Raw genomic sequence first — 17,440 nt, 5'->3', positions numbered from 1 at the left:
TAGAGACTGTTGGTGTTTAATAATTCAAGATGAGGGTTGGAAGAACATTATTCTAATGCGGCTCTTCCATTTCCAGAGGACTTTTTCACTGTGAAGAATAAATCAGTCTTACCTCGTCCTCATTTTACAGACGACGAGACCAAGCCGTTGAAAAATCGTTGGACTTTGCTGATGGCCCCGGGTAGAAGTTGGGCAGAATCTACATGACATCCTCATGCTTTTAAGACTTCTCCTTGTAAACCAAGCTCCTCTCTTATTCAAAACAACAGTTATCCAGTTAAAATATTTCACCCTAAAGTTGCACGAGGTTCTCAGGACCAGCTCTCAAAGCAAATTTTTATGTCATTCTCCGTAATAAGGCACTGTAGGTTAAGTGTTCATTCAAATGAAAGTTCTTTGTGGCTCAGTCACAAAGTGTGGAACAAATGCTCAAGTTCTCGCTCTGGTCCCATGGAACCTAGGGGAACTCTTTATGGAAATAACCATTTAATATTTACTAAGTGTACACCAAGTCTTGTCAGGTTCTTCTAGACTTAGTTCCCTGAGTGACTACGGCTCCTTGCGTTTTGCATTCCCCATGTCCAGCATGGTGTGTAGAATGTGGTAGAGGCTCGGCAAGTTTTTTAATGAACAAAGAACAGAGAGATAATAGCACCTGCTTTTTAGGGGCTTACAACTTCATAAGAACCAATGCAATTCCCTCTAAATGTAGTATTTCTAGACTGGAAGCCCATGAGGCTCTTCTCCTTACCTTGGGTATTATTAAAGTTCACTCCTGCTGTGGATTTTGGCCACCAAAACTGACTGTGTGGTTCACAACCACTTCTTGTACAAAATGGCAAGCTGTGTATCACTTAACTTTATTGGGTCTCTTTTAAATTTCTGGTGGGTTAAAATAAGTCTCATGTGCATAAAGGAGAGGGAGTTACACTGGTTGTGAATAACATTAACATTGCGGCAGGTGTCACATCTAGGCTGATACATGTAACTGCACGGGAGACTGAGGAATGAATTTGATACGTACTCACCAACTGCCTATTTGCCCTTTTGGAACCCGAAGCGCAGACTGTTACGGGTTCTTGAAACTAAAGAAAGGACTTGACCAGAGTCCAAAAGAATTATTAATGGTGCCGGCAGAGTTGTAATTCACATCCATAGAAACCAGCTTTGATTTCATTGTCTCAAGGCTGGTAGGGATAGAAAACATTTACTCTGAGAACTGCCCATCTTACTGTTAAATAATCTGCATATTGTTAAGCGGTCACTCCCGTGGATGTTACCTCCAGATCTCTGGGGAGACCAACTTCAGAGCTTCTCAGAGTTGTTGCTGATGTGCTGAAGGCATGGGCATGATCTCTGTGTGGGCTACATTTGTGTACTCTCCCTTGGTTACAGGCTTTACCCTGTGGGTTCAGTCATGGAGCAGGGAGGTTAGGACGTGGTGTGCGTTATCTAGTTGGGATATGGAGAAGCATATAAATCGATCAGAAGACAAACAAGTGATTTCCTCGGTGGTTCTTACTGATCCAGGGAAGGGACTAGAGCCACCAGGGCGGTCTGGCTTGAAGTGGACTTTGAAGTAGCCCTTTAGAGTTGGCATAATGGGATACACAGACGGGTGGGAGAGGAGGAGGGGAAGGAGGGCATCCCAGCAGGTGAAGAGAACACATCCACAAGGAAAAGAAAAAGAAGTGGGCCTGGTGTGTGGGTGCAGACAGGAGCAGGACGCTATTGACAGTGAGGAGAGGGGAAGAGGCCATGTGAAGAGGAGATGTATCCCAGCCTTCTTGGTTGGGATTTTCACTTTGCATCCTAGCTTTGTATATTCTTAAGCAAGAGAAATGACCCAAATGAAGGCTATGTTCAGTGAAGTTTAGATTCTCCTGAAGTTTGGACTGCAGAATGAAGAGGTTGGAGTAGACTTGCTTGGAGGTTTCTGTAGTAATCCGGGTGTAAGTGCTGGTGTTGAAACAGATCAGACATCCTAGGAGCAGACAGACCTTAGAAGATTGAAGACAAGGGAAGACTGATCAACTCAATTACTCAATTACTTTGGAGTAAATGTTTCTTTGATAGGAGACAGAAGTCACTGATAGAAATAGGGAATTAGAGGGAAAGACCCGTTTCCTGGTCGGGGTGGGAGGTTTTGCCTTGTGGCATGTGAAATAACACCACCACCTCTGAGTGGAGGTGCCCTGGAGACATTCGTCAGGGACGGGGCTATCCCCAGAGCCACGTGGACTCCGTGGACATGTGCGTCTCATGCTCAGAACGGAATCAGGTTCAAAACTCTACACAAACGTGTCCCATCTGTGTTTGAAAACTTCACTGTCTTTGGCCTCTGAGGTCGATATTGTTCCTTAGAAGCTTTTACATTTCACCAGTGTTTAACCCTCTGGCCCTGGAGACGTCCCGTTATTAAGCACCTGCTGTTTGTTGGTAGTTGCTGTAGCAATAGTTTGTCAACCACTTCGAGCCAGGATGGCTGCCTGTGGGGTTCTGGTGGGATTCCCTACTGCGTACGCTCAGCTCCCGAACCTCCCACTAACCTCCTCATAGCAGCATTTCTCCCTGGCACCTCGGACTTGCCGCACAGAAAACGGAGTTCCCTAGGTGTGTCTGTCCTTTCCCAGACTTATGTTCATCTACCTTCCTCTTCCTTCCAGTCTCTCCCAGATTCCTTGCAACCCGGGGCTCCTGCATGCCCCTGTCTCTGGCCTCCCTGCTCCTAGGCTTTGCGCATTCTAGATCTTCCCAGTGCCATGGTTAAGGAACACAGATCAGATCATGTCACTGGGGCATGAAGCATTTTCCTGGTTTCAAGTGATGGCCTGTATTCGCTTGAAGTGTGGAAAAGACCACAGGGGCCCTTCAGCATGGCATAGACATGCCTCTCCAGCTGCTGTCCAGGCTGAGCTCTTTACTTCTCCGGTGTTTACTGAGTAAATCCTGACCTTTCTCCTCTCACGGGTAAATGACCCAGCCTTCCCGCCCTGGTTCTGAAGGTAGCTTTCGTTCCACAGCGCCCCCTAGCTATACACAAGGTACTACATGTCTAGGTTAGGGTCTGTCCGCTGTTAGCAGGGGAGCCCCACGAAGGCACAAACCATGATCCCTCATCTTTTGACCCTCTCCCACCCTTGGAAATCTTTAGTTTTTAATGTGCTAAAATTACTCGGACTGACCGTTGGAAAGGCGAATGTAAAACCCTCCATGTAGCAAAACTTTCTTGAGCCTATGCTATGTCCAAGACACTTCCCTCTCTGCTGGTGCGGAACACAGCAGCCACTGTTCTTCCAGAAAGCAGTTTGGCAGATGAGACCCAATAACAGGAAAAAACACTGTGCTGAGAAATGTTTATTACATTGTTCTTTATTATATTGTGAACATTATCGGGATGTCTAGCCAGAGGGAAATAGTTAAGTTTGACATCTAAGAAATGATCTGTTATATTATAAAAAGACTTTCTAAGTGTGAATAACATAAGAAAATGTTCAGTAGAAAAAAAAAATCAGGATCCCAAACTGTTAGATGATATGACCAACAATATACATAAAGTGCAAAGGAAAAAAACTGAAGAAAATATCAAGAGATTATCTTTATAAGCACGGAGGAGAGTTTTTTTAAAAAAAAGATTTATTTATTTATTAGAAACAGTGTAAGCAGGGGGAGAAGCAGAGGGATAGGGAGATAAACAGACTCCCTGCTGAGTAAGAAGCCTGACAAGGGGCTTGATGTCAGGACCCTGAGATCAAGACCTAAGCCAAAATCATGTCAGGTGCTTAACCAAATGAGCCACCTGGGTGCCCCGAGGAGAGTTTTAAATAATGTTTTCTTCTCGTGGTATATTCTAGATGTTCTTTAATTTATTTTTAAAGATTTTATATTTATTCAAGAGAGAGAGCACCGAGTAGGGGGAGGAGCAGAGGGAGAAGCAGGCTCCCCACTGAGCAGGGAGTCCGATGCTGCACTCCATCCGAGGACCCCAAGATCATGACCTGAGGCAAAAGCAGATGTTTAACCAAGGGAGCCCCTCAGGTGCCCCTAAAATTCATTTTAAAGCATCTAGAAAAGGGGTGCCTGGGTGGCTCAGTCATTAAGCATCTGCCTTTGGCTCAGGTCATGATTCTGGTGTCCAGGGATCAAGCCCTGCACTGGGCTCCCTGCTCAGTGGGGAGCCTGCTTCTCCCTCTGCTCCTCCCCCTACTCATGCTCTCTTTCTCTCAGATAAATAAATAAAATCTTTAAAAAAAAAAAAATGAGGGCGCCTGGGTGGCTCAGTGGGTTAAGCCTCTGCCTTTGGCTCAGGTCACGATCTCAGGGTCCTGGGATGGAGACCTGCATCAGGCTCTCTGCTCAGTGGGGAGCCTGCTTCCTCCTCTCTCTCTGCCTGCCTCTCTGCCTACTTGTGATCTCTCTCTCTCTGTCAAATAAATAAATAAAATCTTTAAAAAATAAAAATGAGTATTAATAATAGAGACAACAACAAGATAAGTTAGCTAGATACTTTCCTGCTTTTTGGGACCATACCTCTTAAAAACTCATTTTGGTTTCCCCCCTACAGTTTGAAGATCTGAACACAGTTGCCGAGTGTCTGTTTTCTCTGGTCAACGGCGATGACATGTTTGCGACCTTCGCTCAAATCCAGCAGAAGAGCATCTTGGTGTGGCTGTTCAGTCGCCTGTACTTGTACTCCTTCATCAGTCTTTTCATATATATGATCCTCAGCCTGTTCATCGCACTGATTACAGATTCCTACGACACCATTAAGGTCAGTCACATTTCCTGCCAAAAAATGACAACAAATTCTGTATGGGTTGGAACGTTGGAAAATGCTATGCTTTTTTTTTTTTTTAACTTAAAATAGTACTCTTTTATTTGGATTTTGAGATTTTTCTAGAAAAGAAACTTCGTAGGTGCTGGTGGTGAATTTCAGATATGCATTTCGGGCATTGTCCCTGTCACCCAGACCGAGGCGGACTGTTTTGGAGGTGTGTTGGAAAAGAGAAAGGATGTGGGTCCCAGTGGGCTGAGTTAGGTCAGTCAGGGAGCTGGGCTGTCAGTCTCCACAGTGGCAGCTGTACCTGCCCGTCTTGGAACTTAAGCTTAGAATAATAAGCTTCAGCGATAAGGGATGACGGCCACCTTGACAGCCTGTCCAGATGCAGGCATGCCTGGACGCTGCACGACATGGCCATCTGCGTGGTGCAGGTTTCCTTGAGATAATGAAAACTTAGGCTTTCATGGCTGCCTTGCCTCTTGCCTCCCTCAGCCGCCCTGTGGTCTGTGTGCTTTCAGACCGATCTGCATCGTTGCTCTGTAGCTCACAGGAAGCTCTGTGCCCCCTCGTGGGATGGCCCCTCCGCAGCAGAGGGTCGTGCTTGGAAAATCCCATTTCGGGACCCGCATCTGAACACCCAGAGGTGTTATGTCAATGCCTTGGGGTTTTGTCCTCTTCTTAAACTCAAACTAATTCAGAAGAAGACCATCCATTGAGGGGCGCCTGGGTGGCTCAGTTGGTTAAGCATCTGCCTGTGGCTCAGGTCATGATCTCAGGGTCCTGGGATCAAGCCCACGTTGGGCTCCCTCGGCAAGGGAGCCTGCTTCTCCCTCTCCCTCTGCCTGCTGTTCCCCCTGCTTGTGCTCTCACTCTCTCTGACAAATAAGTAAAATCTTAAAAAAAAGAAAAAAAGAGAGAGAAGAAGAAGAAAACAACAATGACAATGACCACCGTCCACTGGAAATGCTCCCGAGTGCTTTGTCGATGGGGAGACAAGTGCTCACATGGGGATGGGTGGTTGGCTCTAGTAGCAGGGCTGGGCATGGAGATGGGAACTGCACACTCTTGCCCTGGGGGTTCCTGTCTTTGATGAGGCTGTGGCTCTGGGAGTGGGTCAAGCCTCGGTGCCCTCAGGAAGCATGGGACAAGCGGGGTCTCAGGCAGGGTCTTTTTGTCTACTGCGAAGAACTTACTGCCTTCTGCCCCACTGAGTGTCCAACTTCTATAAAAGTAGAGGAAACAGGCCTTACTCCTCTCTAGACTCTATACTGGCAGTGAGAGAAAGGGGAGATCTTATCTGGTCTTATAATTAGCATTAAAATTTTAGACTTTTGACTATTTCCTTCATCCCCCTTACTAACCCACCCCTCCCCTGCCCAGCCATGGCTTTCTTTCTGGGACTTTCGGATTGTTTCTGTTCCCATGGTGGCCCTGGCTTGGCTTTTAGGACTGACAGATTGATGCATCACTGTTAATATCAGTTCTTGGATCTGAGCGAGCAATGTGGGAGAGTTTTATTTTAGCCAAGGTGGGTTTGATGTGTTGACAAAGGGAGAAGTTTCTCATGCTCTATAAATAAGGTAACAACACTGTGTACTTTTTACAGAAATACCAACAGAATGGGTTTCCTGAAACGGATCTTCAGGAATTCCTGAAGGAACGTAGTAGCAAAGAGAAGTATCAGAAAGAGTCCTCAGCCTTCTTGTCGTGCGTCTGCTGCCTGAGGAGGTCAGTATGGTGTTTAATCAGGTCTCCATGCTCCTACGATGAGCTTCTCCATGGCCTTAACAAAGAGTTCTTCCAAGGTTTACTCTGCACTCAGAAATCAGCTCATTGTGGGAAATGATTTGTCTTTCATTTTCTTTCCTCCCACAGAAACTGGTTTCAGAAATGAATTGTTTCTTTTAAAATGCGGTAGAAAGCCACATGACATGGTTGAAATCTCTTGGGGCTATTATGAGACTCTAATGGGAAGTCATGAGTTATGTCCCTAAAGTCAAGAAGGTGAACTCTGAGGTGGCCATGTGAGAGGTCCAAACTCTTATTTTTAGAGGTGGAGCTCTGGGAATGTCAAAGGCCTTTTCCCTTGCTGCAATACTGGGTACAAATAACATTTCTTGAGCAGAGTGGGAAACCTGCTTGAGAGGAGGCCTTGTCTGGGAGCACACATCAGTAGCTCTACCTTGACCAACTTGGCTCGTGTCAGCAGGACACTCAAGCAAATGGTCTACACCTCGACAGCAAAACATCCATGTGGTGTTTTGGGGGCTAGAATGGAGGTCAGATGAGGATAGTTTGCTTGATTGTACCCTTGTTTGTTTTCATGTGAAAACACGTCAGAGGTGGGGTTGTTAACTAAAAATACCCCCACCCATGTTTTCTGAGAAGAATTCTCTAAACCAAATTCCTGAAGGCAGACGGAAGAACATAATTGCTACTTAAAACCACAAGATGTATTTTCTCTTAATTCATACCGCATCTTGGGATTTTGAAATGATATGATTGAGCATTTCCAAAGAATGTCTGATAAGTACAAAATGAGGTCTTCTGAGAAAAGTGAAGTTTTAAAAAATCACATTTTTTCCTCTCAGAGCATTAAATTGTTGCCATAGGAGCTGAGATAAAGGGACATTAACTTTCCTAATAGACAGCTGCTGCCCAAGAGGTACCTTGTATAAGAAAAGTCTTGTGAAGTTGCTCCTTCTCATGTGCATTTAACTGTAAAGAAAAAATATTCATCAGAGAAAGTAATTGTGAATTCTGGAAAGTAACCAGTCAGTCTTTGGTGTTTGGTTTTTGGACCTTGGTGTGCATCACAAAAAGCCACAGGTGATTTTTTAAATGTTTTCTCATGCAGCCATATGGAATGAGTAAAAGGTTTAAGGGGTAGAGGAGAAAAGTTCTTGATCAGATTGGGTCTGAGGGCTGAGAAGAAGTAGCAGTATCAGCAGACTGTCCTCTGTGTGCTGTGCTAGGGGCCATTGAGAAGATGCTGGTTCAGGGGAGGGTCTGCTGGTCATGATGAATGAAAGAATTAAATGGAATGAAGGCATCCACCAAGGAAGTCAACTGAAGAACTAAAATGTTGAAAGTTTTGAGCAAAGGGATCTCAAAAATGAAAACAGGAGTGTCTGTTACTAAAGACGGTCATGGGTGAAGTCAGCTAGAGCGGTTTGACTTGACTCATCAGATCAAGGCCTGGATCCTGAGCAGATTTGGATGGACCCTGATGAGAGTAAATGAAGGTCATGGGACTGAGGCAGGGAATGGATTGTTCTGAGAATAAGTGATGGTTTTGACTCCATCAAAACTCAGCACCCCTGCCTGTGTTTAAAGGCTACAAATCTAAGAATGGTTTAATTGAGGGAAGCTGTAAATGGAGAGTAAATATTGGAGAAGGACCTCATGAGGGAACCTAGGGATTGAGGGCATCACAAATGTTGGTTTCAGGACCCCCAGCTGGTGCCTGTGACTGACAGACCCAGCTATCACATCTCTGCCTCCTGCAGAGCACAGACGGGTGTCACTCTCTTTTAATCAAGCAGTCCGGCGACCACCAGACTGATTCACCTTCAAATTATTGCTAGAGCCTCTAGCCTGATCCTCAGAAGACCTGAGTCTCTGTTTTGGAACCTACCGGTTACTAAATGTGTCCCCTGAGCTCTCTCCTTAATCTCCTGATCTTTCCAGTGCCACCAGACTGTGACATACGACCTCTGAAATGTCTTCCAGTTCTAATGTGATGTAATTCTTTGGAAAGATCTACTGGGATGGACAGATGCAGAGTTGAGCTTTTCCCTTCTCCACTGCAGTAAAGGGGAGAATCTGTTGTAGCCATTGAGTGAGGCTTTGTCAATATAAGGAGATGCAGGGTCCTAGGACAGGGACAGCTCCTCAGATATGCCAAAGGCATCCACTCAAACCAAAAATAATGTGCATTGTCCTTCTTAGCCTTTCTTCCTCTTCCATGTGACACTCAGCAGCTCTAGAACCTAAAGTAGTCCTCTTCCATCTCGAAGATTTTGAAATTGTTGTTTTCTCTTTCTTTGTCTCCCTTTCTGATACAGGAAAGGAAGTGAGGACCACTTGATACCTGTCACCTAAAGTCCTTCTGCTAAAGATAACCAAGTTTCAGGCCTAACTTTACCGAGTGACAATGCAGAGGGACCCTGAACAACTTGGACCAGCACTCCTCAAAATACTGAATTATTTATTGGTGGAGCAGGAAAGAGGACTGTGAGCTGGTTGAACACAACTGAAGTTCCAAAGTTCCTTTTATGAACTTGGATGATGAAGCATAGACCGCAGTCAACCACTGGGCATGAGTGCAATAGAGCCATGATAATGACATTCCGCTTCGGACTTTAATTTATGACGTCACAGTGGTGGGATGGAAAAAAGTATCAATTTCAGAGTGCGCAAAAACAATGGCACTTGAAGCCACGCGTTGAAAGATGCGTGTTTATCATCCAATAAGTGTTTGTTTTAAAAGTGATAATTGGATTCGAAGACATTTGTTAATTCATGGTGTGCACAGCAATGAGGTTGGTTGCAATACTAAATTAAAAATTCCAAGCTGGAGAACTAGTAAGCCTTTTAAAGAGCACACTTACATCAACAAAAAGACCACTTGTAGTGGACATGTCTGGGCCTATTTGTGTGTGTGTGTCAGCATGACAGGAAGCAACTGTTGGCATGGTCAGTGGGATAAACTGGAAACAGTCATTTGGAGACCTTGTCACTTGTGCTGAGTGTTGACAGTACCTGTGACATGTGGATGTGAACTGTAGCAGTGCTCACTCATTGTAACAGTTGAACTCTACTATGGTGGTGATTTGCCCTCGTCAAGCAAATAAAGATGGTATTTTTTTCCCCCAAATAAATTTATTTTTATCACAACAAAAGGAGCCGCTGCTATTTTTTTTAATGTAGTATTTCTTAATATCCACTGAGTGCAAAATTCAGATCATATCTCTTTTAACTATCTGGTCTCCAAATAGGATTTCTCACTTTCTTAAAGGCAGTGAAGGAAGGGTTAATGTATAGAAGTTATTCAATAAATATTTATGATAATGACTTGAGAGTAAGATCACTTCATGCATGGATTTATCTCTACTGTCACTATCTTTTAGGGGTCAACTATTTTAAATTTATTAGAGAAGAACAGAATTTGAATTAAGCAGGACACTCATCCCAAGGTTCTCCCTCTTTTTTCCCTGCTCCTCCCCGCCAAGCCCCTTTCAGATTTCCTTTCCCATACCCTGCCCTTTCCCCCCATACCCCCTTTCACCAAATCTAGGCCAAGAAAATCATTCACTTAATACCATTAAAATTAATAAGTAACTCATGTCTACACACAAGATACTTTGCTAAAGTGATCATTTTAGTTAACTTTATTTAAAAAAAAAGATTTTATTTATTTGAGAGAGAAAGAACATGAGTGGAGCGGGGGAGGGGCAAAGGGAGAGGAAGAAGCAGACTTCACGCTGAGCAGAGAGCCCAATTTGGGGCTCGATCCGAGGACCCTGAGACCACAACCCACGCTAAAAGTAGATGCTTAATCAACTGAGCCACCCAGGCGCCACATTTTAGTTAACTTCTTACTGAAAAATGTCAAGTTATATTCAACTTTTAAACTAAGGGACCACTTAACTGGTAGTTCTAGGGTCATTCCCAAGACTCCAGAATCAGGTATGTGATTGGATCACTCGATCACTTCTGAGTACACCCCCAGTATTTAGTCTCTGAATAGAACTGCTATTAAAGCCCTCTGTAGTCTGCAGCTGTGTGACGGCCATTTGAATAGAAGATGAATGATGGTCTTCTGTGCTCATGTTTTTCTTTTATTGGCTTTCATGTTTCCTTTTCTCTCTTTTCCCTCTAGCTAAACAAAACCCTTTCAGGAAGAAAACTCTTTTTCAAGGTTACCCTCTGACCATGAAAGCCTTGTTTTCTCTCTTTTTAGTAATTTTAAATGATTGCCATTTTGCCAACGGTATTATCCATTGGGGTTTTATTGAACAGTGTTGCTTTCACAGTTCTGCTCATAGACACATCTGGGGCAAACCATTTTCTCTCCCACCCAGGCCTCTGCTTGGAGAGTTCATCATGGAAGGTGGCAGATGTGTTCTCCTTGGTTCTGTTGGTTTCATCCTGGGATCTCCAACCTTTGAGGATGACCCTCCCAGCCAGACGCTACTCCCTGGAGCTTGTTGACTGGGGGTGGGAGGAAAGAGTCTGGGCGTGGGAGCCATCCGGAGTGACTCGAGTGAAAGTCCAAGCTTCCTCTGGAGCTCTGTCCTTCTGAATTATGGTGATAAACCTCAACAGACTGTGGGATTTGCATGTCAGAGAACTCGGGTAAATCTGGCACTAAAATTGGAACCTGAGCCATTCTTTCCTTCTGATTCTTCTGCCATGTTTGTAAGTAGGTTCCACAGTATCAGACAATAGTGAAGACATTAAGATGTTTAGTCTGCATCCCTTCTTCCTGGGCTCCTGTCCTCTTCCTACTGAGTCTCCTTGAACAGATCCCCAGGGCCTCAGTTTCCTCATCTGTACAATGGGGACCAGGAGGATTAAATGAGTCAAACATTAAGTGCCTAGAACTGGGCACGGCTCCTGAGTGCCTGGTGAATGTTATGTCTTTGAGAAGCTTTTCTAGCATAGTGTACAAGTGTGCAGATCTATTCACCTCGGCTGGCCAGGAAGATCTTTATTTTGTCGTGAGCTTACCACCCACTTTTAGTGAACTCTGTTCCAGCTAGGACTTTAAGTGTGGAAATACCCCACATCCAGTCCTGTGGGGAGTAGGCTTGGTGAACTGCTGCTGTGGTCTTGACTGTGGATTGTTCCTGCCACTGCAAAGATCCGTGGTATGTAAAGATAATGAGTCCCATCATCTGAAGGATTCCCCTGTAGCCACCACTTATTTCGGTAACTTTGGATGACTAGATCATGCTTTACTCTTAACCATGTCCACCTTTGTTTTCATGTAACTCGAGCAAATTTTATTTTGCTACTCCTCACTTCAAGTTTGAACATCCCAGCCATAATGTTATCGGAGTCTCTCTACAAAATCCAGAATAACATTACTTGTGAGACACACAGGAAGCAGTTCTTGTGGGACAGTAAGACCGAGGAACACCAGACGAACCCCTGAGCATGGTGTTCAGATTGGAGGCACTTGAGGAAGGACCGTGAGCTCTAGACATGGGAGGGAAAATGTGGTGGGCCGAGTTGGAGTGAGGGCAGAATGTGTCTGCTTTCCCGTCCCTTCTATTTGAGATGCTTGATTTTGATGCCATGCAGCTTTGTGGCCCCATGACCTATGTGTTCCCAAAGGACCCCACACGGGGTTTAATGCTTTGCCTGCACAGCCTTGCAATTCTTAATATTTTTTGAGCAAGAGGCCCCACAAGTCATGCAGCAAATTCTCATGTTAGGACAGTGTAACTCAGTGATGACCTCAATGATTAAAGCGTGGTCCTTTAGGAAAAAGCTAGGAACCCAGCATTGTACTTTGTCTTCAAACCAATGGAAATTTAATGAAAGGAAAGAGAGAACCCGAGTACATTGGCAGGTTGGCCGCTGGGTTGCTCACTTTCCCCCTCATGCTTCATTTGCTTATTTTCTATTCCGTGTGTTTCCCTTGACAGAGAGGCAGCTGGGGGCAGTTCATCCTCTAAACTCCAGCATGTTCACCCAGGCACCATATGACATCTGACCTGGCTCAGCAAAGTCTTGTGGGACCTGCTCCTCAGGACAGTGGGACGCTCTCTCCAAGCTCTTTGCAGCCATTTGCTGTTAGAATGAAGGGCCTGTCTTGAATGGGGAGATGTAAAATTGCTAAACACGCTGTGTGTTGGAGAAAAGAACATATTAGCACCAGGAAGACATCAAGATGAACCAAATCTCAACACAGACATTCAGGTTCTTAGGGAAAACAATATAATTCAAGGCTGTCCTACCATGGGCTCCTTTCCAGCAAATGCTGCTGCAAACCAGTGGGTGAAAATGGTGGCAAATGTCTCTCCTGCCATCTGTCTCTGCCGGAGACCTGGGGAGTGAATGAGAAGCTAAATGAGTCACATACAACATTTCCACACCATCTTGTATAACAAGGACAGCACAACTCTGACTTCTTAAAGACCCCCGGGAGCTATTGGCTGTGGTAAATGGGAGAGACAATTTATTAGGGTGATGTATGTTTCTTAGTTTCTAATGATACATAAATTATCCCATGAGCCATGATACATATGGTTTAAAGAGAATTTTAAATGAAAGCAATTTTTTTTTCCCAGCAACACTAATTGCCTAGCAGCAGTAAATTACTCATCCCCCGCTGCCTGTGGGCTGTGGTCATTATTCTCTCCTCGAGGTTGTGCAGATGTCCCCCAAGAGGAATGTTTGCTATGACAAAGTGAATTTACATCTTCACTTGTGTGTCTGCCATGCTGGGTCTACCAGAGGAGAGAGTATTAATAGCACCATTTGGACCTAGCCCCATGGGTTGCGCCAGCCTGCGTGTGTTATCCGTGATAGCCGGACAAGGAGGTGGTCATAGCTCTTGGTTGCCTTTGGGGGAAAATCAGGGAGCCGTTATCAATATTTAATTTTCTCCAGCTGGAGGGTTTGAGAGGTAGACTTGGCTAATAAGCATGGACATTTCCTAGATGACAAGTTGGCCAAGGGAAGTGATAAGCACCACTAATTTGGGGAAACACTGGGTAACCACATGATGTGTAGATGGAAAAAGGAGATGCTATTAAAGACAATTAATTCAATGCATATTTGTTGATTTCTAATACTGTAGTAGGTACTAAGGATGCAAGGAATGAATTCCATGATCTCTGGGCCCCAAGAAGTTTAAAGTCTAGTGCGGAAGACAACAATGTACAAAGCAAGGATAAGACAGGGCCACCCGAAGTGCTGTGTGAGAGCAGAATGGCCATAGCTCCTGCTTGTCTGAAGGATAAATTAAGGCTTCTTATGGAGAACTGGACAAGGTTGGAAATGAGACTGGAATAATAAATTGTGCTTGGCCAGATGGCCGTGGTGTGGGGTCAGGGTGGAGCTTTCTGGAGGAAAGCAATGGTAGGCCAAAGGCATGGATATATGAGAGAACCCAACCAGTTACTAAAACTGTTTTGGGGTGGTTAGAACGCAGGTTATGTATTGAGGAAAGTAATAGAAGACAAGACCAGAGAAGTGGTAGGCAAGGCCATAGGGACCATAGGGACCAGGGAGCTACACGGCCAGAAAAGACAGCACCATGAAGGACGGATTAGATTTGGGTGAGATGAGTGGGAAAATTAGTTACAAAGCTGCTGCCATCATCCAGATTAAAACAGCAACACAGTGATGCCATTTCCCTGTAATTAAGCACAATAACAAACACAAGGAGAAATTTGCCTGAAAACTGTCTCTAGGGAATATACCAGATCTCATGTATATGTTTTATCTACCTGTATACATATTTTTTCTTTTTCAGAAGACTTTTCTGCTAAATACCCTGTCATTTTCTTGGGAGTTCATGCTTTTGGACTATGCATTTAGAGAGAAGGGTCTGTTTTCCTAACTCCTGTTATGGAGAAATACACTTATTAGGAGGAATGGCTTGAATGCATATTTCTATCCCATGGGCATTTCTCCTTCCCATACACTTAAAAGAAGCTTATCCAAGACTTTGTTTCTGCAGCATCCGGCCACACCTGCCCTATATACACACATGCACGCACGTACACACACACACATGCAAGCATGCGCATACACACACACGTACACACGCACGCACATGCACTCTGTAGTACCAGACCTTAAGGCCAGCCACCATTTGCATCTGTAAAGGTGACAACGTGTGTGTGTGTGTGTGTGTGTGTGTAACTGCCATTAAAGCCAGCCTGACTTCCATTGTCTGAAGCTTACAGATCGCAGAGACTCTATGAAGAAGTCCCTCTCCCTCACCACTCCCCCATGGCCGCTATCAAGATTCAGGTGTGGGGTCACAAAGGTTCAGAACTAAGTGGGGCTCCCTAAGAAAGGGGGGTGTTCCGGGTAAATGCTAGGAGGTGCTTCCCGTTTATGCCTCCCTTAGGCAGGGGCCGTGAGTGGGGAGGTCGAGAATTAGGGGATGGGGGCGAACTGACTGAGGGACTCAGAGGACTGTCTTCTGCCCACCCCCACTGCCTCAATTTGGGGGATGGTAATGAATGAGGTCATGTTAGAGGAGTATTCCTGAGCCTGATGGCCCAGGAGGGGACTGTGTGTCTGGGGGGCGCAGGGCAAAGAGGGTGGCGTGGCCCTTGCCTCACAAATGAAGAAGACATGGAGTTGTCCATGTGCCTGAGTGCACATGGGGCTGATCTGCCTATTTCTTTCCAGAGCCCAACAGAGAACGGCAGTGGTTTGGGCCAAGACCAACCCTGATACCTGTTTGCAAGCTCTTTCTGACTCTGGTAAAACAACTCTGAGTGCTGTGGGTGGTAAACTCTTAATACTTCCTTAACATGTGGAATGTGTGGGGCGGCAGGGTGCTAGGAAACCCCATCAGGAGCTTCCGTACTTCCCAGAGCAGGAGGTCAGAGGAGCCCGGCTGGGCACCAGTGGTGAGGGAGAATGCTCGAAGCTCTGCTGACTGACCAGGGAGCAGGGAGGTGATGCGGTCCCTGAGGGGCGCCGTGGGCAGCTGGCTCAGGCTGCATGCTCAAAGGACCAAACCATGGGCTCAGCAGGATCCATACCGGCACTGTGACACTGGCTGAGCAGCGAGACATGCCAATGTGGGGAAACTACCATGTCCACACTCACCCTTGGCCAGTGAGGCCACCCAGCCCAAGTCCAATCTCTGGGCAGGTGCATCTGAGCTGCCAGCCAGACTAACACAGAGACTGCTTCCCATATCCTTTCTTGAGTAGGTCACATTCTAAAACAGGTTTTAAGGACCCAAAGTAACAGACTGAGGAAGGGTTACATGACGATTTACAAGAATTTTCTTTCCCTGTCATAAATGCTTCCATAGTGCATCTGGAAAAGATGACCATAAGATGACAGGCAGTTGAGGGAAGCTTTAGTGTGAGTGTCTGTGGCTAATACAGTGATGACATGACTCTCTCTCTCATAATTTTCTCTAGGCTTAGAGTGCCTCTGACCTTTAAACCTCGTATAAAATATTCTGTTTAAGTTTCACATTTATATGACTGAGGCGAAAGAACTGACATTGATTGCTCTACCTTAAAAATGAAGGAAGTAAATGGGATAAAACCCATCGATATACATCTTCCCCATCAGCCTTTTTCAAAGAATGGCCGTTCACGTTTATGGCAGACAACTCAGAGGGAAAGTTATGGAACAGAAATGGGTACAAACCAAATGAGCCGCCAGTATCATAAACCAGTATTATCAGGAATGTGTCTTAAAAAGATGACCCTTCAGCACCTTAGCACCATGGAGCCAAACAAATTCCGAGCGGATTAAAGATTTAAGTGTGAAGAACAGTCTGTAACAGAACTAGAAACAAGTATAGATGAACACTGATCTGACACGAGAAATAGAGAAAGGCTTTCTGGGTTTAAGTCTATCAGTAAACCATAACAAAAATCATTTAGATTTACTCCACAAAAGTGAAAAATGTCAGAGAATGAAGAATGTAAACAAAAGGGGCACCTGGGTGGCTCAGTCAGTGGAGGGTCTGACTCTCGGTTTTGGCTCAGGGCTCAGATCATGATGTCAGGGTTGAGGTGGAGCCCCACCTCCCATCCCCGCTCAGCAAGGAGTCTGCTTGAACATTCATCCCTCTACACCTCCCCCACCCCTCTCTACAATACATAACGAAATTTTCAAAAAAGAAGAATGTAAACAAAATTTTAAAAGCGTACTCAGAAAAAAAACAACAACTGCGGCATATACAACTGGCTTAGAATCCTTGCTCGATGAGGAAGCACTACAAATTCCTGAAGGGTGAGCCCCTGACGGTAGGGACTACATTTTCTGTGTCTCCATGTTTCATGTGCATAGCAGGGTTCCTGGTGAGTAGCAAGTGCTCAAAAAATAGTATATGTTTAAAAAGGTATTTTGGTTGAATGCCTACTATGTACAGGTAGTATTGCTACCCATCACAACATCCGAATTTCCATTTTACCAAAGAGAAAACTGAGCACAGAGTAGGTGGCAGAGACCGGCTTCATGTCCGAATCTTCTGGCTCCCAAACTCTCCCCCAACTCACCCTGCTTCCTGCCTTCTAAATACTTCTTGCTGAATCAAATTGAATAGCAGAAAATTAAGTGTCACCTGCTTAATGAGAAGTGTGACTTTTATTTTTGAACCACACCTTGTTCAAAGGAAACAAGGAAACAAGTTTCCTTGAAGTCACACAACACTGGTGCTAATGGAAGACAAATCTGTCTTTGTAGGGGAGCTGAGAAAGCTCCATAGAAGCTCCCAGCCGTAACACGGAATTGCCAAGCAATTTAGACAACTCGCTGAGCTGCCCCAAGCCTCAGACTCCTTATCTGTAATGCAGAGATAATAAAATCGAGAATACAGGAAGGTACAGGAAGGTAAAGGAGCTTTCCAACGTCACACCACAGTAGACACCAGAGCTGGGACACAAGACTGAGGGAGAACATCTTTAGAGCTGAGTAGTTCACAAGGTAGACATA

The 17,440-nt window shown here is 45.0% G+C and overlaps 1 protein-coding gene across 2 annotated transcripts in view; it reads left to right on the top strand.

Annotated features, from left to right (window-relative positions):
- The window catches only part of LOC111143119 (mucolipin 2), a 59,639-nt gene extending 49,992 nt beyond the window's left edge, over window positions 1-9,647 (top strand). For both annotated transcript variants that reach the window (XM_022496606.1, XM_022496607.1), the window contains 3 exons: window positions 4,565-4,771; window positions 6,387-6,508; window positions 8,848-9,647. In XM_022496606.1, coding sequence (XP_022352314.1) covers window positions 4,565-4,771; window positions 6,387-6,508; window positions 8,848-8,884 — 366 coding nt within the window. In that variant the 3' untranslated portion in view covers window positions 8,885-9,647. The remainder of the gene's footprint in view (window positions 1-4,564; window positions 4,772-6,386; window positions 6,509-8,847) is intronic.
- Window positions 9,648-17,440: the final 7,793 nt, after the last annotated feature.

The sequence above is a fragment of the Enhydra lutris genome, unplaced genomic scaffold (assembly GCF_002288905.1).
Source record: "Enhydra lutris kenyoni isolate GAN:26980312 unplaced genomic scaffold, ASM228890v2 scaffoldscaffold9, whole genome shotgun sequence".
Classification (NCBI taxonomy): domain Eukaryota; kingdom Metazoa; phylum Chordata; class Mammalia; order Carnivora; family Mustelidae; genus Enhydra; species Enhydra lutris.
Note: the sequence above shows the minus strand (reverse complement) of the source record. Positions and strands in the feature narration are given on the sequence as shown.